Source organism: Phalacrocorax carbo, chromosome 28, assembly GCF_963921805.1.
Source record: "Phalacrocorax carbo chromosome 28, bPhaCar2.1, whole genome shotgun sequence".
Lineage (NCBI taxonomy): Eukaryota > Metazoa > Chordata > Aves > Suliformes > Phalacrocoracidae > Phalacrocorax > Phalacrocorax carbo.
Genome location: NC_087540.1, coordinates 1446157 through 1464913, shown reverse-complemented (window position 1 = coordinate 1464913; position 18757 = coordinate 1446157). Strand labels below are relative to the sequence as shown.

The 18757-nt window shown below is 69.4% G+C and overlaps 4 protein-coding genes and 1 long non-coding RNA gene across 6 annotated transcripts in view; 4 read left to right on the top strand and 1 right to left on the bottom strand.

Annotated features, from left to right (window-relative positions):
- The window catches only part of MRPL24 (mitochondrial ribosomal protein L24), a 33353-nt gene extending 31900 nt beyond the window's left edge, over window positions 1–1453 (top strand). For both annotated transcript variants that reach the window (XM_064474885.1, XM_064474884.1), the window contains exons 2-6: window positions 337–529; window positions 643–738; window positions 828–931; window positions 1020–1150; window positions 1246–1453. In XM_064474885.1, the coding sequence (XP_064330955.1) occupies window positions 350–529; window positions 643–738; window positions 828–931; window positions 1020–1150; window positions 1246–1382 (648 nt within the window). In that variant the 5' untranslated portion in view covers window positions 337–349 and the 3' untranslated portion in view covers window positions 1383–1453. The remainder of the gene's footprint in view (window positions 1–336; window positions 530–642; window positions 739–827; window positions 932–1019; window positions 1151–1245) is intronic.
- A 51-nt stretch (window positions 1454–1504) lies between these two features.
- On the bottom strand, window positions 1505–4345 carry METTL25B (methyltransferase like 25B). Its single transcript, XM_064474875.1, has 7 exons — window positions 4260–4345; window positions 3467–3590; window positions 3101–3391; window positions 2956–3018; window positions 2143–2879; window positions 1839–2026; window positions 1505–1748 (listed from the first exon to the last, which is right to left on the bottom strand). Exons 2-7 carry the CDS (start codon window positions 3572–3574, stop codon window positions 1522–1524), a joined length of 1614 nt encoding a protein of 537 aa, XP_064330945.1. The 5' UTR covers window positions 3575–3590; window positions 4260–4345; the 3' UTR covers window positions 1505–1521.
- Window positions 4346–4520: 175 nt separating this feature from the next.
- On the top strand, window positions 4521–7051 carry ISG20L2 (interferon stimulated exonuclease gene 20 like 2). The gene is made up of 3 exons (XM_064474880.1): window positions 4521–5192; window positions 5529–5729; window positions 6094–7051. Exons 1-3 carry the CDS (start codon window positions 4587–4589, stop codon window positions 6205–6207), a joined length of 921 nt encoding a protein of 306 aa, XP_064330950.1. The 5' UTR covers window positions 4521–4586; the 3' UTR covers window positions 6208–7051.
- A 2482-nt stretch (window positions 7052–9533) lies between these two features.
- On the top strand, window positions 9534–9976 carry LOC135318108 (uncharacterized). The gene is made up of 2 exons (XR_010376531.1): window positions 9534–9572; window positions 9793–9976. It is a non-coding gene; the product is annotated as an uncharacterized LOC135318108 (long non-coding RNA).
- Window positions 9977–11541: 1565 nt separating this feature from the next.
- Window positions 11542–15504, top strand: CRABP2 (cellular retinoic acid binding protein 2). Its single transcript, XM_064474948.1, has 4 exons — window positions 11542–11737; window positions 13827–14005; window positions 14516–14632; window positions 14756–15504. Exons 1-4 carry the CDS (start codon window positions 11668–11670, stop codon window positions 14804–14806), a joined length of 417 nt encoding a protein of 138 aa, XP_064331018.1. The 5' UTR covers window positions 11542–11667; the 3' UTR covers window positions 14807–15504.
- The last annotated feature ends 3253 nt before the right edge of the window (window positions 15505–18757 follow it).

Sequence of the window (18757 nt, the reverse complement as noted above, 5' to 3'; positions counted from 1 at the left end):
CAGGCGGACACCTGGATCCCCTTTGGGCAGGTGAGGGGACTCTGAGGGACGCTTGGGTTCCCTTTGGGGGTGGGTGGGCTCTGGGGGACACCTGGGTCCCTTTTTGGTGGGATGGGGAGTGTCTGGGGGGCACCTGGGTCCCATTTGGGGTGGGGGGCTCTACTGCAGACCTGGGTCCCATTTGGGGGGGCTCTGGGGACACCTGGGTTCCCACTGGGAGTTGAGAGGGCTCTGGGGGACACCCGGGTCTCCCCCTGACTCATCTGAGGCATGTCATTCTGGGGAGCCTGAGGGGGGGCTCCTGGCAGGGCCCCCCCTGACCCAACGCCCCCCCAGTCCCGGCAGCACCATGCGCCTCTCGGCCCTGCTGGGCGCGGGGCGGCTGCGGCTGCCCCCCGGTTACCGGCACGGCACCTGGCGCCCCGACACCGCTGCCGCCCAGCGCCGCAACCCCCCGGGGCTGCAACGCCGCAAGGTCTTCGTGGAACCCATCGCCTCGGAGGACTGGAAAGTGTTTCGGGGTGACACGGTGAGGCTCCCCGTTCCCCAGGGACACCTTCCCCCACCACCACCCCCACCCCCCCAGGGTGGTGGCGGGGCTTGGGGGGGCCCACCCTGAGTGACCCCCTCCCACCGCCGCAGGTCCAGGTCCTCACCGGGAAGGACGTGGGGAAGCAGGGGATGGTCACCCAGGTCGTGCGAGCCCGTAACTGGGTTGTGGTGGAAGGGCTGAACACGGTGAGGCCAGAAACAGTGTTGGGGAGGGGCGGGGGGGCCGCCGTGCCGGGGCGGGGGGCTGTCAGTGACACCCCCTCATCCCATCCCAGCACTACCGGTACGTCAACCGAACCGCCAAGTACAGCGGGACCTACATCGCCAGCGAAGCGCCGCTGCTGCTCAGCCAGATCTCCCTGGTGGACCCCGAGGACCGGTAACGGCCGCGGCGGGGGGCGAAGGGACCCCACCGTGCCCCCCCCTCCACTGAGTCCCATCCCCCCCCAAACGCTCTCTGCCGGCAGGAAGCCGACGGAGGTGGAATGGCGGTACACGGAGGAGGGCGAGCGGGTCCGCGTCTCCCTGCGTAGCGGCAGGATCATCCCCTTGCCGATACGGCAGCGCCGGGACGGCATCGTCCCCGAGCAGTGGATCGGTGAGTGGGGATGGGGGTGGGGGGCGGCTGCCGGTCCCCGGGGGGAGCGCGGGGTCCCCCGAGGGGCTCAGCGTCGTCCCTGTGGCTGCACGCAGATGGCCCCAAGGACACAACGGTGGAGGACGCGCTGGACAAGACGTACCTGCCGTCCCTGAAAACCTTTGAGGAGGAGATCATGGACGCCATGGGGATCGTGGAGACGCGCAGGGCCAAGAAATCCTACTGGTATTAACTGGTGGGGAACAGGGGGAACCAGGACCCCCCCACGGCTGAGCTCTGCAATAAAGACACCCCTTTATTTTCCCCGTGTGCCGCATGTGGTGCTTTCGGCGCAGCTCACACCGATCCCTGAGCTGTTAAAAATCCTGGTTTTATTGTGGTTCGTGCCCAGCACTGGGAGCTGGGGGGGTCTGCCCTTCTCTGGGGGGCTCTGGCCCCCCCATGTCCGTGTCCCCGTCCTCGCTGCTGTCCCCGTCCTCGCTGCTGTCCCCGTCCAGGCCCGACAACACCGCACCCAGGGGTGCCCGCGCTGCCACCAGCACCAGGTTGCGCGGGGAGAACCGGGGGTCGAAGAGGGGGACGAGGGCACACTGGAAACCTGTGGGGAGAGGGGGAGGTCGGTACCAGCAGCGCCGCTGCCCCCTCCCTGCCGCCGCTGCCCCCTCCCCACCACCGCCCCGGCACCCACCTTGCTCCCGCAGGTAGAGCAGGCGGTCGAGGAGGATGAGGGTCTCCACCAGCGGAGCCAGCAGCTGGGTGAGGCTGAAGAAAGCCACCACCTTGTGCTGCTGCTCCAACATGGCCCCGACGGCCTCCGACTCCAGCGGGATGGCAGCTGGATCCAGCCCCACGCGGGGCAGCCCCAGGCGGGCGTACCTGCAGGGTAACGTCATCCCAGTGGGGGGGGGGCAAAAAGCGGGGATAGAGGGGTGCCCCCCACCCCAAACTCACTGCGGGTGCAGAAGGGGTCGCCCCCCCCACTCCAAACTCACTGGGGGAAGCTGAGGGCGTGCGCCTTCTTCACCGTTTGCACCCCGGGGTGCTTCTTGCCGGGGTCGGCCGCCCGGATGAGGGTCTCGAGGACGGCGCGGTAGCAGTGGGCGCGTAGGCAGCCGCTCTCCCCCCTCAAGCGCCCCACGTACTCGTCCAGCGCGTGGCAGGCGGCTTCGCGTGCCCGGTACGAGAGCTCGTGGCCCGGTAACCCGGCTACCCAAGCGCTCAGCGGGTAGCCGACGGGGCAACCGGGGGGCTGAGGCGGGGTGGAGAGCTTCATGTAGCAGCAGGCCACCGAGGCGACGGCGGCCACGGCGGGGCTGTGGGCGAAGTGCCGCAGCAGGGCCGGGCTGAGGTCCCCGCAGGCGTGCAGCCCCGTCACCAGCACCCGCTGCCCCCCTCCGCACCCCCCCGCACCCCCCAACGGGTTCTTGGCGGTGGGACCCAGTCCCGGCGGGTCGGGGGGCAGCAGGAATTCCCCCCATGGAGCGGCGGGGTCCAGGCGGCCGGCAACGTGGCACGGGCCGCGGGGGGTGAGGGGAGATGGGCGGCGGCGGCGGTTGGGGGGGTTCTGGTGGCGCCGGGGGGGCCCCTCGTTTCGTGACACCCCCATTTTCCCCAGCTCCCGCAGCAGCTCGCGGTCGAAGCGCTCCGCTGTGCCGGCCAGACGGCCATCGCCTTCCACCGCCGTGACGGATAAGCCGAGGCCGAAGGCCAGGAAGCGCGAGAGGTGGCCCTGGGGAGGGGGGACAGGCTCAGTTTGGGGGGACACACCCCCCAAAGGGCCCCCCCCGGCGGCCCCCCACGCCTACCTGCCCCGCTCCGATGTCCACCACGCGGTCGCAGCCGGTGGCCTGGCTCAGCCGCTGCAGCAGCTGCGGGGAGAGGAGGGTGTTGGGGGGCTGGTGGGGGTTTGGGGGGGTCGCGGTGGGATTTGGGGTGCGGGGGGGCACCCACCTTCCCCAGGCGCCGGATCTCGTGCTGCTTTTTGGGCTTGACGTGGCGACGGAGCAGGGGGTGCAGGCGGGCGCTGTGGCAGGGGGGCCGCGGGGACCGCCCCGGGCGGCCACGGGGGAAGGTGAGGGCGCGGGCGGCGGCGGCGAAGGCCAGCAGGGAGAGGGGCCAGGTGGCCCCCGGTCCCCCCCCGTGGCCCCCCAGGAGCCCGGCCAGCTGTGGGGGGGCGGCGGTGGCCAGTGCGGCCTGCCAGGGTGGGGGGAGCTGCGCCCACAGCCCCTCGGCGAAGAAATCCTGTGGGGAGGGGGTGTCAGTGGGGGGGGGGGGACAGGAGGGGGGGCATGGGGGGACATCGGGGGGGTCACTCACGATGACGTAGGCGTCGAGGAGGGGCCGGTAGAGCGTCAGGAGGCGGATGATGTCGGCCGCTCGCTGCTGCTCCGGCTGCAGGGCTGGGGAGGGGGGGGCGGCCGCCATGGTGGCGCCTGGGGGTCTGGGGCAAGGTGGCGTCAGCCCCAGAGCTCTGATGTCACCCCTGGGGCTCTGACATCAGCCCTGGCAGGGTCCCCTTGGGCTCTGATGTCACCCCTGGGGCTGTGAGGTCATTCTAGGATGCATCCCCTGGGGTTCTGACGTAATTCTGGGGTGTTTCCCCTGGGGCTCTGCCGTCACCCCTTGGGTGTCTCCCCCAGGATGCCACCCCCTCGCCCCCTCCTCTGGCTGTGACCTCACAGGGCTGTCGCATCATTAGGCCATGACAACTCTCAGTGGCTATGATGTCAGCAGGCTGTGACATCACCCAAAGATGTGATTTCCCCCTCCCACAGCCATGATGTCACCAGGCTGCAACATGACCCCCCGCGGCCATGACATCACGAGGCCATGATGTCACCCAGGGTGCAATTCACCCTCCTGCCGACCTGACACCACCAGGCCGTGACGTCACCCAGCGCGCAGCGCCCCCCCGTGGCTATGACATCACCAGGCAGCTCGAGCAACCCTCCCGCCCCGCCGCCCCCTCGTCCGTATGGGCAGCGCCGACGAGCTGTGACGTCGCCCCAGGCCCTGCCACCACCCTGACGTCACCCGAGGCGTCAGCACCCTCCAGGCCGCCCAGACCATAGAGCCGCCCCACCGGCGGGCCAGAGCGGACATCACTCACCGCCCGGCTCTTCCGTGTTCCCGCCGCGGCGCTACGCATGCGCAGTTTGCCCACTCTGGCGCACAGGGAGCATGCGCGAAGGGGGGGCCACCCCACCAGGGCGCATGCGCGTTGCGTCACTACCGGCCGGGGGCGCCGCTCCGCGCCGGCCACGCGCCGCTCCGCGCAACTTCCGCTTCCGGGGCGCGGAGGTGAGGCGGGGGGGCGGACGGCGGGGGTGGGGGGGGTCGGTGCTGGGGGGACCCCGGTGCTGAGCTGCCTCTCCCCGCCGCAGGCCGGCCCTGCCGGGGTTGTCCTGGGGCCATCCCGGGGCTCCCCGGTCCCGCCATGGCGGATTTGATCCTCAACGTGAACTTCGCCCCCTCCGAGCGCCCCAGGAAGAAAGAAACCGGTAATCGAAAGCACAAGAGCTTCCTGCGGCGGCGGCGGGCGCTGGAGCGGCGGGACGTGAGGGGGGCGAAGCCACCGCCGCCGCCCACCGGGAGCGGCTTCCGAAGGAAACCGGGCCCTGGGGCCGGGAGCCGGGGGGCTGCCGGGGGTGGCCCGGGGAGGCCGAGCTCCGCCCGACCCACGCCGTGCCCTGAAGGCCCCGGTGCCGCCACACAGAACGGCTCCGCCAGCCCCGGGGAACCGGGGGTCCCCTCCAAACCGAACCCTCCAGCCCGCGGCGCCGCGAAGAGAGCCCTCAAACCCCGCAGCATCCCCCCGCAACCCAGCAAACTGGTGGCCATAGACTGCGAGATGGTGGGGACGGGGCCCGGCGGCCGCACCAGCGACCTGGCCCGCTGCAGCATCGTGGGCTACTGCGGCGACGTCGTGTACGACCGCTACATCCGCCCCGCCGCCCCCATCGTGGACTACCGCACCCGCTGGAGCGGCATTCGGCGGCAGCACATGGCCAACGCCGTCCCTTTCAGCAAAGCCCAGCGAGAGGTGCGCTCCTGCCACCCTCGCCTGCGTGTTTGGGGGCAATATGGGGCGGTTTGGGGGGGCCTGGGCTCTTCCTCGTGGGTTTTTCGGGCTGTTTGTGGGGTTTTTCAGGCTGTGGGGATTCACCTACGTTCCCCACCTGGCCTCAGCAGCCGATGGAGCGTTTCCCCATGCCGCCGCCGCTCCCGTTCCGCACCGACCCGCTTCTCCCCCCATGGCAGTGGGGCAGCCCCACATCCCTGAGGGCAAGCAGCGCCCTGCCGTGGGGCAGAAAGCTCCCGCAGCACATGGAACAAGGCTGCCGGCCGTCTTAAAACCCTCTCTTTTCATACTCCTCAGATCCTGCGCATCCTCTCGGGGAAGATCGTGGTCGGCCATGCCATCTACAACGACTTCAAGGCGCTCAAATACTTCCACCCCAAAGAGCTCACCCGGGACACGTCCAAAATCCCCTTGCTGAACCGTAAGGGCGGCTTCCCGGAGAATGCTGCCATCTCCCTGAAGCGCCTCGCCAAGGAGCTGCTGCACAAGGACATCCAGGTAGCGCGGCCGGATCCCCCTCCCCAATCTTGGCAGCCGCTGCGAGGCCGGCTGCTCCCCCGAAGAGCTGGGGAGCAGCGTGGGGACCCCCCTGTGCCACAGCAGGGTGACAGGAGCAGGGAGATCCATCCCTGGGGAAAAACTGGGGTTTCATACACCATCCTCTGAGCTTGGGGTGCCCCAAATTCAGCCGTCGCTGCCGGTCCGGGAGCGAGGCAGCCCCGTGCCTCAGTTTCCCCTTCCCTAGAAGCCAGCCCGCACAAGGAGGGACCCCTCAGCTCAACCCCAGCAGCATGGAGGGGCTTTTTCCCTGCTTGGAGCGGTGGCTCAGGCTGTGCCCACCCCCTGTCCCTGTCCCCACCAGGTCGGGAAGAGCGGCCACTCCTCGGTGGAGGATGCCCGAGCCACCATGGAGCTCTACAAGGTGGTGGAGGCGGAGTGGGAGCAACACCTGATGCTGAATCCCGAGCAGGAGTGACAGCCCCCGCAGCCCGGTCCTGCACCCTGAGAGGTGCCCAGAGCCTGCGGGGAGGAGCCGCCAGTGCCAAGGGGCCACTCCGTCCGTCCGGGCGAGGTAGCAGGGACGGACAGACGGTGGGAGCGAGGAGCCAGGCGCAACCACCCCTCGTCCCCATGCCCCCACGTGCCTTGTCACGCCGTTTTCGCCCCAGGATCACGGGGGGGAGCTGGCGCCAGGCTGTGCCTTCCTTGGGGCGGGGGGGGTCTCTGGGGTCCTGCACGACCCCACCCCAGAACCGCTCGGTGCTGCCAGAGGTGCCGGTAACACGGCAGGGCCCGAGCCGGAGCGGGGCTGTGGGTCTGGGTGTGGCAGCGGGGCTCTGCCGGCTGCGCTGGCCCCGGTGCCCCGGCCCGGAGTCAGTGCCCAGGGCGGGCTCCTACCCCTCCCGGTTCTTCCCATCTTGCAAAACTACCTCTGACAAGGACAGGAACCGCCGAAGGGCTCCGGGCCGCGGCAGGGGCGTGGGACCGGGAAGCAACTCCTGCCAAAAAAGTCCCCGCTCCCGTTTCGGAGCTGCGCCCCTTCGATGATTTGGGTGCCATCTTCCTCGTTGCGTAAGTGCTGCCGCGAGTGCGGGGGCCGGGACAAGCCCAGGCACGGGGGGGGAACCGGTGTCACCCCCTCCACCCCGGTGACGCCACGTCCTTCCACAAATGCCTCCGAACACCCGACATTCGGTTGTTCTCTGAACTCTCGAATGTGCCCCGAGTTCTCAATCCCCAGCCCGGGGGAAGGGTTGGGGGCGGCTTTGAACTGAAATGTTTTACGTCCAAAATCCCAATTAAAAAGAAATGATTAACGAGCCCTTCCTTTCGGCGGTGCCGTGGGGGATGGAGAGGAGCTCCAGGTGCCGGGGATGGCGTCCGAGCTCCCTGTGAGATTCCACTCCATGTGTCGGCCTCTGAAATCGAAGCAGTTGCCCCACACACACCCGCCCCCGCCACCTCGAATGGGCCGGGGAAGTGGGGGGTGCGGTGGGGCTGGGGTGGGCACTGGGGAGCAGGGGGGTGCGGGCAGCACCTCGGGCTGAGCTCCCGGGGGATTCGAACGGGTTCATGAGGGGAAAGGGGCCCGCGCCGGGTTTCCGGGCTCGGAGCGGGCCCCTTGGGTGGCTGCTGTCAGCCGTCACCCATCGCCTGCCGACATCTGCCTCCCGGTGACCCTTCCTCCACCTCCTCTTCACGCCAGGTACGACTTGGCCCTGTCTTCCAACACGGGGTTCACAGGAGCCCCCCCCACATCACCCCCTTTTCTAGTTAAACCCTGGGGAAGCGGCTGGTCCTTGCCGCCGGCGTCACCGAAAGGTCAGGGCGGCCAAACCCCGTGCGCGTGGCTTCTCGTCACCTCCTTCGTCACCGGCAGCTCCGGCTGCCAGGGCCGGGAGCGGTGGCGGTGCTGAGCCAGCGCCCGCGTTGGGGGGATCCCTCCCGCCCGCGCCGGGCTGGATGCGGCCCCGCGGGACGGGGGGAGGCGGCGGCAGTCCTGAACCCCCGGCGTGCGTCACATTTTCCAGCCTTTCAGCTTGTTTACATGGCCGCACTGGGCTTCTGGCAGCGGGGAGCGAGGGGGAGTTTTGGGGGGCACGAATCCCCTCCATCCCGAGCCCCCGCAGCCTGTGGGGGAGGGCATTCCCCTTTTCTTCAGGGTTTAAACACAAAAATCTGGGTTCCCCTGGGGAAGGGACACCTGAGCGTCCCCCGGGGTGGTTTTGGCGGGGCAGCTTTGCAGCCCCCTCCCCATCGCGGTGCCCACGTGTGTCCCCGATCCCACCTTGCACGCCCATCCCGGGAGGGGGGAGGAAAAGCTTTCAGAGCCCCAAAATCCAAAGGAAGGTGAGAGCGCGGAGGAGAAGCCGGGAGCCTTTGTGTCTGGGCCGGGTTTGGAAGTGATTAGAAGCTGGGGGGGGGGTGGGTTTATGAGCTGGGTTATAAATGGCCGGTCGTTAAAAGTTTTTTTACGTCTTTGGAAATGAGAAGCAGGCGGCCAGGCCCCAGCTTGGCGGCAGATGCTGGCTACGGCCGGCGGCTCGGGGTCGGAGGGGTTTTGCTTCCATCCCACCCCAAGATCCCTTCGGCCACGAGCCGGGGGCCGCGGGCAGGGCAGGGTCCCGCCGTGCCGAGGCCGTGGGGCGCGTGGGCTCCCTCCCGCCCCGCAGCCGGGGTCCCCGGCGGCCGCTGGGCCGGGGCAGGGCACGGTCGCGTCGTCCAGCTGTGTTTCATTTCCGCAGCGGCCGTGGCGAAGCCGGGGGAGGGTGTGTGTTTGGGGGGGGGGGCTGCACCCCGCCAGCTGGGTTGGATTTGCAGGGCCACGGGGTTGAGGCGACGGGCGACCTGCCCTCGCTCAGCCCCACGCTGTGGCTGCCCCAGCCGGGGGGGGCTTTGCTGCCCCGGCCCCCCGCCTTGGAGCCCCCCAGCTGCTCTCCCAACGCAGCAAGAAGTTGGGGGGGGGTGTCAGAAACAAGCCCCATGGCCACCTCGGTTTCTTTGCGGCCTGTGGGGGGGTGGGTGCGCATCACCCCCCTCCCCACATCCAGCATGGGCTGGGGGCTTCGGGGAGCCCCATGTAGTGGGGGGGTGACGTCCCCACGCAGCCACATCCCGCCACGAGGGGCTCTGGGGCATTGATAGCATTTGGGGGGGGACCCACGGGGGGGTGCCGAGCCGGGGTGGGAGCCGTGCCCGGGTTGGAGGGGCCCTCGGCGGTCTCAGCGCTCAGGATTTCTGCGGTTTGCGAGGATTTTTGCCGGGAAGGGGGGAGCGGGGCGGCGGCAGCCGGTGCCAGCTGTTTCCAGAGGCCGAGCCAGCCGCTGCTGCCCGGGCGCGGGATGCTGCTCCGCCACCTCTCTCGGCTAATCCGTAGCCTTTTTGGGGGTCACTGGCTCTCAGGGGGTGGGTGGGTTGGTTACTGCCCACCCTAGGGCTCTCCCGGGCCGGGAAGGAGGGAGAGGAGGGTGGGGTGCGAAGGTTTTATCCGCCCTTCCCAGCAAAATCCCTTCCAGATGCGGGGCTGCCATTCATAAACCCCGCTGGGTGACAGTGACCAGCACGGCCCCGGGATGGGGATTGGGGTGCCCTGGGGGGTGGAGGGGGGGGCTACAGGCAGGACCCCCTTCTGCAAACAGGGCTTCCCCCCCCCCACTTCCCTCAAACTTGCAGCAAACACGCGGCGTCACCCCCTCCCGTGACACCACGACGGGGGGGACGCAGCTCCCGCACCCCCGGGACAAAGGGCTTGGGGTGACCCTTCCCTTGCCGCCCCCTCCCCGAGCCCCTCCGCCATCCCCATCCCCTCCGGCGTCGCGTCGAGCATCTGCGGGGCTGTAGGTAAGGTTATGTCAGCTCTTTGTTATAAATCCTGTTCTTCGGGGGATTAGAGGCTCGCTGCAAGCCACGACTTGGCTCGCCGGCGTCGCGGCCGGGAGGATTTGGGGGTGAGGGGTGGGCTGGAATCAGGAGGAAGAGGGGGGTGGTGGCAGCTTTAGCGTGACTTTCCCCCCCCCCCCCACCCAAAACCAGAGCAGAAATCTCTCCCCTTCCATTTCAGAGCCACCGATGAACCCGAAAACGCCGTTTCTTGCTTTCGCCTGGGGTTGCGACGCCGGGGCCCGGCACCGCGGCACAACCTGCCCCGCGCGACACCGTCCTCCGGCTGTTCACAGGGGAGGGAAACGCCAGAAAATAATTCATCACACTTTACCCGGGCCTAATTTATCAGGGGTTTAATCTAGCGTTAGCAGTTAATCTTCTTGCTTTTCCCCCAGGCCCGCGGCCAAAGCAAACCTCCCGCGGCGCGGCGAGGGCCGCCGGCCGGTGCCGGAGCCCGGGGGGTGACGCAGCCCTGGCCGTGCAGGCGTACGCGTGTGCACACGCGCGTGTACACCCACACGCGCGTGTGCGCCTGCGAACGCGTAGCCGGACGAATTGGCACGCCTCGGTACTTAACGTCCGTGGATGCGCGTCCGCGAGCACCTGCGCGCACACGCGTGTGCAAACGGCCGCCCGGGCGCGCCGACACGCCTGCTGCACGCGTGCACGCGCGCGCGTGTGTGTGCGGGCCCCTGGCGTGCCTCCAAGCGCGCGTGGGCGCCCACGGGTGCCCGGCCCCGCCGCCGGTGGGCGAGCGGGCGCAGGGTCGGGGGGGGGGTGCAGGCAGATTGGGGGGTGCGGGCAGGTCGGGGGGGATGTGGGCAGTTTTGGGGGGGTGCAGGCAGCTCGGGGGGGTGCGGGCAGTTTGGGGATATGGGCAGAGTTTGGGGGCGATGTGGGCAGTTCAAGGGGGGTGCAGACATTTTAGGGAGGGTGCAGGCAGCTCGGGGGGGATTTGGGCAATTCAAGGGGGGTGCAGGCAGCTCGGGGGGGGTGCAGGCAGTTTGGGGGGATGTGGGCAATTCAAGGGGGGTGCGGGCAGTTTGGGGGGTGCAGTCAGCTCAGGGGGGGATGCGGGCAGTTTGGGGGGAGGTGAGCAATTCAAGGGGGGTGCAGGCAGTTTGGGGGGTGCAGTCAGCTCAGGGGGGGATGCGGGCAGTTTGGGGGGAGGTGAGCAATTCAAGGGGGGTGCAGGCAGTTTGGGGGGTGCAGTCAGCTCAGGGGGGGATGCAGGCAATTTGGGGGGAGGTGAGCAATTCAAGGGGGGTGCAGGCAGTTTGGGGGGTGCAGTCAGCTCAGGGGGGGATGCAGGCAGTTTGGGGGGAGGTGGGCAATTCAAGGGGGGTGCAGGCAGTTTGGGGGGGCGTTCAGGCAGTTTGGGGGGGATGTGGGCAGTTTGGGGGGTGCAGACACTTTAGGGGGGATGCGGGCAGTTTGGGGGGAGGTGAGCAATTCAAGGGGGGTGCGGGCAGTTTGGGGGGGTGCAGTCAGCTCAGGGGGGGATGCGGGCAGTTTGGGGGGATGTGGGCAATTCAAGGAGGGTGCAGACATTATAGGGGGGGTACAGGCAGCTCGGGGGGGGATGTGGGCAGTTCGGGGGAGTGCAGACAGTTTAGGGGGAATTGCAGGCAGTTCAGGGGGGTGCTGGCTGCTCGGGGGGGTTGTGGGCAGTTTAGGGGGGTGCAGGAAGCTTGGGGGTACATGGGCTGCTGGGGGAGGGTTGCAGGCAGTTCGGGGGAGGGGGTGCAGGCAGCTGGGGGTGCCTTCACCCCGCACCCCCCGGGGCAGATCGAGAGGGGTGGGGGGCTCCCTCCGGCGCCCTCCCGGTGCGAAGCCCCGCAGGTGAGTGGGGAGCCCTCGCCGGGGGGGGCCGGGGCCGGGGCCGGGGGCGGAGGGGGGTGGGACCAGCCCGGCAATAAAACGGCCGGCGCGGGCGGGACGGGACGGGAGAGCGGCGGGGCCGGGGCCGGTGCCGGTGCGGAGGGAGCGGCGGGTCGGTCGGTGCCCCCTCGGTGCCCCCTCGGTTCCCCCCCGGTTCCCCCCGGTAGCCGCGATGCCCAACTTCTCCGGGAACTGGAAGATGAAGAGCTCGGAAAACTTTGAGGAGCTGCTGAAGGCGTTGGGTGAGTGCGACCCCCATCTCCCCCCAACTCGGGGTCCCCCCCCTCCGGAATAGCTGGGGGGCGGCAAGGGATCCTGCCCCCCATTTGCCCTCCGAAACCCTCCTCCAGCCTCGGGGGGATCACAGGGAGCCGCCGTGTGCCGGAGGGGACCCCCGCCCTGCTCCCCCCTTTTCGCAAAGCCCTCGGTGTTGCTTCTCCACTGGGGAAACTGAGGCACGGGAGGGGCAACAGGCCCCCCCTCCTCCCCCCGCCTCAGTTTCCCCACAGTGGTGGCCTCCCCAAGTGTGGGCACCCCCAAATTCTCCCCCTGCTACCTTCACAGTCCCCTTTGCCCCCTTCCTCCCCGCCAGCACCCTGTGCCCACCACCCTAAAGGCACCCACCGGGGCTCACCTGCCCACCCCCCCGGGGCACAGACCCTGGGGTCCCCAAACTCACAGCCCAGACGGGACCCTCGCTGCGTGGGTGCCCCCATCCCACAGGGCTCATTTCGGGTCCCCTCTGCCCCTCACCGCGATCCTGGGGTTTCTTGGGGAGCTCATGGGGCCAGAACCCATCGCAGGGGGGGAAAGTGGGGAGCACAGGCTGCGGGGGTCCCCGGGGTTTTGGGCAGAGCCGGAGCCAGCCCCCCTGCACCTCCCCTCTGCCTGACCCTCTCCTCGCCTGCCGGGGAGCTGCCGGAGCGGAATATTTTCCAGGTTAGGGGATACGTAACAAATATTTCAGTATAATTATCACTTTCTTGGATTTCACTCCCCTCTCCCCCCTTCGCCCCCTCTCCCCCTTCCAGCCCCGCCGGTGAAACTGGCTCGGAGAAACCTCAGCAGGAAAATAAATCTGCCAGCCTGCAGCGAGCCGCTCTTCCTTTCCCACGGCGCGAGCGGGGGGCTCTGCCCTTCGCCACCCCCCTGAGCCCCCCCGGGCCTTTCAGCAGCTCTGGGGGAAGCCGATACCTCCGGACCCCCCGGGCGGAGGGGCTCGGTGGGGAAGGATCAGCTCAAGACCCCAAGTCTGGCTGCATCATGTTCCCCCCCACCAAAAAACCTCTGCTCCCATTGGGGGGAGTTGTTTCTCCTCACATCCCCCCCACACCCCCCGTGAGCGTTGCGGGGGGGACACTGGGGCTCCGTCTGCTCACAGCTTGGTCTTGGGGACCCACCCCAGCGTGAGGCAGGCCTGGGAGGGAGGGAAGGGACGCGGGGGGGCAGTGGGGACCCCAGCCCCCCCACCCCAGCCCCCAGCAGTGTCGTGGCAGGGACCCCAAAGGGATGTGTCCATCCCCCCGCTGCAAGATTCGGCTCCCGGAGCTTCCCCCAAGCACCCGCATCCCACCCGTGTCCCCACTGTGGGGCTGGGGCTGTCTGTGTCCCCCCCATCTCTGCATCGGGGGGGAGGCTCTCACTGCAAGGCCCCCCCCCGGGGGTGCAGGGGGTGGTGGCCGGGGCATGATCCCCCTCCCAGCAGGGCTGGCCGGGTGCCCACCCGCAGCTTTCGGGTGACACGGGAACAATGTCCCCAAAGAGCAGCTCGCTGGGGAGCCGGGTGACAGCCGGGGGCTCGGGGCTGTGATGGATGAGCCACCGCCGGGAGCGGGAGCTTGGGGACGGGGGGACAAAGCCCCAGCTGCCCTGTGGTTGGGGGGGGGGGCACCCTGCGGGGTGGGGGGTCACGCAGGTCACCGGGCGCAGAGCTGCTCCCCGGCCTCGTCCTCGCCGTCACCCCGTGCTGGGTGAGCCCTCGCCCCCGCACCCTCCCCGTCATGCTCATCCCTTCCCTCGGGCGTATCCGGAGCCACCCCGCATCATCCCCCCTCCCCGCCAGGTAACGAGAGCCAGATGTGGCCCAGATGTGGCGGGGGGGCTAATACATCCCCCATGGGTTGCCCTGAGCCGCCTGCAGTGCTCAGGGTCCCCCTGGGATGTGTTGTCTGCCGCACTGGGGGGGCTGTGGCTGCGCCCCCCGATGTCTCAGGGGAGAGGGGCTGCATCCAGCCCCACTTAACCTCCCCGTCTGCGGGTCACCCCGCGGGGAAGGGGCAGCTCCGGGGCGGGAATGGGAGGGGGGCTCGACACATCCACCCCCTTCCCCAGGCGTCAACATGATGCTGAGGAAGATCGCGGTGGCGGCGGCCTCGAAGCCGGCGGTGGAGATCAAGCAGGACGGGGAAACCTTCTACATCAAGACCTCGACCACCGTCCGCACCACCGAGATCAGCTTCCGGATCGGCGAGGAGTTCGAGGAGCAGACGGTGGACGGGCGGCCCTGCAAGGTGGGGGGCGACCCCTTGCCCGCGCCGGGGCGGGGGAGCAAATCCCGACCCGATACGTGAGTCGGGCGCTCGCTCACGCGTGTGCGTGCACCGTACCCACGCACAGGAGCCCGCGTGGGCGTGCGTGCAGACACCTGCGCGCACGCGTTTTGCACGAGGGCAGGAGGACTCAATGCTGCGCGCGGTTACACGCGCACGCGTGTTTGCACGTGCGCATGCGTGTTGGCGCACATGCAGCCACACGCTGTCCCCCGGGAGCCGGTCCCCCTCTCCCCCCCTCCCCGCGCCTGCCGGGCGCCGCTGCGCCCCATCCCCTCTCCCTGCACCCCCCCCACCCCCCACCCCCAGGTGACAGATGAGCCCCAGCAACTGTCAGCGCCAGGGAACAAATGGCCCTATCCATCTCCGGGCGGGCGGTGATGGATGGTCCTGCCTGCGGGGGCTGCGCGGGGGTTTCTCGGGGTGTCCCCCCTCCCCCTCCCGCAGCGTGCCCCTCTCCCCCCTCCGCAGAGCTTGGCCAAGTGGGAAAGCGAGAACAAGATGGTGTGTGAGCAGCGGCTGCTGAAGGGCGAAGGGCCCAAGACGGGCTGGTCCAGGGAGATGACCAACGATGGGGAGCTCATCCTGGTGAGGATGGAGGGGGGGGGGTTGGCATCTCTGCCCCAGTGCATGCTGGGAAACTCCTGTGGGGTGGGGGGGTTGGGTGGGGTGGGGGCCACAGCCGTGACCCTGACCCCCTCCTCCTTGCAGACGATGACAGCCGACGACGTCGTCTGCACCAGGGTCTACGTCCGGGAGTGACGCCCTCCCCCCCGCTCCGCTGACCCCCCGCCACCGCGCCGGTGTCCCCGTCCTCCCCCAACCCCCTCCCCAGCCCCATGACCCCCTCCCCAGCCCCCACCACCCCCCCTCTATGTCCCCTCCGGGCCCCTCCACTCCTCCCACAGCCACGGGGAGGGGGTCGCATCTTCCCACTGGGTTAAATCAGAGAAACCCCTTTTTTTTTTTTGGGGGGGGGGGGGGTGGGTTTTCGCACATCCCCCCCGCGCGCGGGGGTCTCTCTGGGGGTGGAAAATCTCGATTTCTGGCCCCGTTCTGCTGCTGCCCTCGGCGCGGACAAAGCGCCCGGTTTTTGGAGAGGCGCCGGCGACGCGGTGGGGGGTAACGCAGCCGCCTCCCTGGACCTTTGGGTTGGTTTTAACTGTTTTTGGTTCAGTTTGATTTGTTTTGTTTTTTTTTTTTCTTATTTTTATGGTTCTTTTTTTTTAATTGTTTAATGCGCCCCTGGCCCTCGCCCTGCCCCGGGGCTGCGCTCGCTCCCCCCCTCCCCAGTATTTATTTGTGAATATTGTATCGGAAGGAAACACCAAACCACCCGAAGCCGGTGGCACCGCGGCCGTTGCAGCTCCGGGACCGAACCCCCCCCCCGCCCCCCCCCACCCCGGGATCGTCCCCGCCACCTCCCTCCTCTTTTCAATAAATAGCCTCCAACCCCCCCAGCCCGCCGGCGTTGCCCGTCCCCTCCCGGCCCGCAGGCACACGCACGGCTCCCGCACCGCAGCCCGCTCCCGCACCGCAGCCCTTGCGCAAGGGGCCGGGGGCGAAGGCGGCGGCCTCGTTGGCGTGTCTCAAGCGTGGGAAGCGAGGGGCAGCCGTGGGGCAGGGAGGGCGGCGTGGGGCTGGGCTCACGCTTTGGATTCAGCATCAGCTCTGGTAAAAGGAGGGGGAGTGAGACCCTCTCCCCGCTCGGCTGGAGGCGCCGGGGCACCCATGGGTGCTGCCGGGCGGGCCGTGGCTCCCTGGCCCGCTCGTTAGGGTGCTGCCTGCTAATTGCCCGCCATGAAGCGGCATTACTCACCCCGGGGGGGTGGGGTGGGTGGGTGTCAGCCCGCAGCGGTGTAGGGGGGGATATTGGGGTGCAGGGGGACCCCGGGGATGGGGGGGTGCAGCCGTTCCCCGTGCCCCCCCCCCAGCCTTAGCTCCCCCCCTTATTCCGGGAGCTGCAGCGAAGCTGCTCCCCAGGGTGGGCTGGGACCCCTCGGCTGGGGGGCACTGACCCACACCCCCCCCCGCCCCTGCCAGCACTGGGGTCCCGCTGAGCCTTGGGGTGCCACTGGGGTGATGGGGGGGGGGGGGGGATGGGGACCCGGCACCCCTCCTGCCCTGGCTTGGCGGGGGACACACAGCAGTGAGTGGCCCTGGGGGGGGTGGGTGGGGGCAGGATTTGGGGTTGGCTTTGCCCCCACGCCCCGGGCGGGATGCTGCACCGCCAGGAGCAGCGGGAAGGGTGTAATTACACCTTCCCTAGGGAGGAGGAGGAGGAGGAGGCCGAAGGCTCCGGTGTCTCCAGGTGGACGCTTGGCAGGCGCCCATCGCCGTTCCCGAGCCGCTGCCGAAGCCGCAGCGCGGCTCTCCCGACGTCCCGCCCCGTAACGGGGACCAGACGGCATCACTGGGGGGACCCGCCGGCCCCGGCCCCCTCCCCTCTCCCCCAAACCCACCATTTCCCGCCCCCCTCCCCAAACCCCCCCCCGAGACCTGGCACAAGCCACAACCGGGCGGGAGCAGCCGGTAATGGAAACCAGCCCCCCGCCCCCCCCGAATCCGACCCTCCCGCTTCGCCCCGCCGGAGGAATATCCTCTTTCTCCCCGGCTGCCCTGGGGACGGCTCCAATTTGTCTCTCTTCCGAGCCCCCAGGGTTGGGGGGAGCACGGGGGGGGGGGGGGGCCGTGGTACCCCGAGATTGGGGGGGGTCACATCTGGATGGTCCATGGGGCCACCAGCTGCCTGTACCCCCCCCCCCCCACGCCCCAACACACACACACAGCCCCCGGCCACGCTGGACACCTGGAGGGGGGGGTCCCCATCCTGCTCTGTGGGTGCTGCCCCACGGTTTTGGGGGGGTCCTGGGGCTGGGTGTGCCCCCCCCTCCCCACTGCATGTCCCCCCCCCCCAGTGCCGGCGCTGGGCGGCTGCTGCTCTGCCAACAAAAGCAAATTCCTCCTCTGGCCCCTGCTGGGGGGGGGATGCCCTGAGCTGTGACCCCCCCCAATGGGACCCCGTGGGTGGTTTCGGGTGCCCCCCGGCGCCTCTAATCCGGCACTAATCCTCCCTGGTGACCCCCGCTGCCCCCCGGGCTGGGGAGGGGGCCCGGGTTGGCCCCTTGCCTTTCATCTGCTGGAGACAAAGCGGGGCCCCAGCCCCCCCACCCCGCCCCCTGCCCCGCTTTGTGCTGCGGGTAATGAACGCCCCCCACCCCCCCACCCCGCCCGGGGGGGCCCCCAGCCCCTGCCCCGGCGCTTTTCCACGCGTTTTTCTGGAAGCGAAGGCTCGGCCTGGCGAGGGGGAGCGGGGCGGGGGGAGGTGTGGCCCCTTTGGGGTCCCCAGGGTTCCCTCGTGTTCCCTTCCCCCCCACCCCAGAGCTTCTGGGAGGGAGCAGGGAGGGGGCTTCGACACCCCCCCCAAAAGTGGGGGACACACGCTGGCTCTTGTCCCCACCATGGTGAATACCTGCTCGGTTTGGGGGGGGACAGGACTTATTGGGCAGGTTTGGGGGGGGCATCCCCCTCCCCCGGGCTGGGATGCGGGGGCGGGGGGTGGGGGGCTTCTGGCTTGGGGGGAGAGGGGGCTTAACGGTAACTCCCCCCCAACCCCCAGCCCCCCAGTGCCGGGAAGGGGCTGAAACAGCTCCGGCCAAGCTGTGCCCCCCCACCCCACCCTAACTCTGCTGTAAGGGCGGGGGGGGAGCTGCTGCCCTCCCCACCCGCACTCCCCCCACCCCAGGGCCAGGGTCACCCCCTCCACCACCCCCTGGCACCCTCTGGGCCGGGTCAGTGCCCACCCTGGATGGCTCCTGGGGTCCACGCTCACTGTGACCCCCCCAGCACAGGCCCCCCCCCCCCCCCCCCAATACCCACTCATTTCGGGGTCTGGCAGATGACCCAGGGGCCGGGGAAGTGCCAGGCTTGGGGAGGGGTCTTCACCCCTGAGCTCCCCCCCATCCCTCGCTCACTGGAATGGGGGTTTCTGGGGGGTCCCCGTTGTGCGTGGCTTCGGCAATGCCGTCGCCGAGGGGCTTGGGGGGACGCAGTGGGGGGGGGACACACGCGGTGGCGTCGCGCCGGTGGGTCAGCGAGGCCGCCTGCCCCGACGCGCTGTGGCACATGGCGGCCGCGTGGGCAGACACCGGCCGAGGCTGGGGGGTCCCACCGGTGGGGACCCCCTTCCCCAGGGCCAGGGTGCCTTGCACCCAGCGTGACGGGAGGGGAGCGTCATCCGGGGGGTGTCACCGTGGGATGTGGGGTGATGCAGCCGTACCCGCAACGGGGGGTGCAGCTCCCCAAAACCGCTCTCAGCTCTTGGGAGGGGGACACGCACCCCTTTTTGGGGGGGGGTGTGACCGTCAGCTCCCTTCGCTCCCCTGGCAGGGCACCCCACTGCCCTCTGGGCTGGGGGCTGTGGTGGGAGCCCCCTGCCCCGCTCCCCCCACGGCTGGCAGCCGGCCAGCATTGTTCTCAGCCTCCTCCTCCTCCTCCTCCCCCCCCTCCAGCCACATCTGGCGCCGGACGCTTTCTTGGGCCCCAGTGTAAGGGAGGGGGGAACCCGGCTGCAGCCCCCACCCACATCCCCAGATTGGGGGTCCCCATGGGCGAGGGGCTGCAGGGTTTCACCCCCATCCTACTGCGGGGGGGGGGGGTGTCTCCGCAGGCAGCTGCAATTGCAGGGGGACACGGGGCATTTTATAAGGTGCA

What these genes read in the sequence shown, in the direction of transcription:
- CRABP2 (XM_064474948.1), top strand. Translation starts at nt 11,668, where the DNA reads ATGCCCAACTTCTCCGGGAACTGGAAGATGAAGAGCTCGGAAAACTTT. An exon ending in GGAGCTGCTGAAGGCGTTGG is followed by an intron (nt 11,738 to 13,826) that starts GTGAGTGCGACC and finishes CCCCTTCCCCAG; the next exon opens with GCGTCAACATGATGCTGAGG. An exon ending in TGGACGGGCGGCCCTGCAAG is followed by an intron (nt 14,006 to 14,515) that starts GTGGGGGGCGAC and finishes CCCCCTCCGCAG; the next exon opens with AGCTTGGCCAAGTGGGAAAG.
- METTL25B (XM_064474875.1), bottom strand. Translation starts at nt 3,574, where the DNA reads ATGGCGGCCGCCCCCCCCTCCCCAGCCCTGCAGCCGGAGCAGCAGCGA. An exon ending in AGATCCGGCGCCTGGGGAAG is followed by an intron (nt 3,019 to 3,100) that starts GTGGGTGCCCCC and finishes CTCTCCCCGCAG; the next exon opens with CTGCTGCAGCGGCTGAGCCA. An exon ending in TGGACATCGGAGCGGGGCAG is followed by an intron (nt 2,880 to 2,955) that starts GTAGGCGTGGGG and finishes CCCCCTCCCCAG; the next exon opens with GGCCACCTCTCGCGCTTCCT.
- ISG20L2 (XM_064474880.1), top strand. Translation starts at nt 4,587, where the DNA reads ATGGCGGATTTGATCCTCAACGTGAACTTCGCCCCCTCCGAGCGCCCC. An exon ending in TCAGCAAAGCCCAGCGAGAG is followed by an intron (nt 5,193 to 5,528) that starts GTGCGCTCCTGC and finishes CATACTCCTCAG; the next exon opens with ATCCTGCGCATCCTCTCGGG. An exon ending in TGCTGCACAAGGACATCCAG is followed by an intron (nt 5,730 to 6,093) that starts GTAGCGCGGCCG and finishes TGTCCCCACCAG; the next exon opens with GTCGGGAAGAGCGGCCACTC.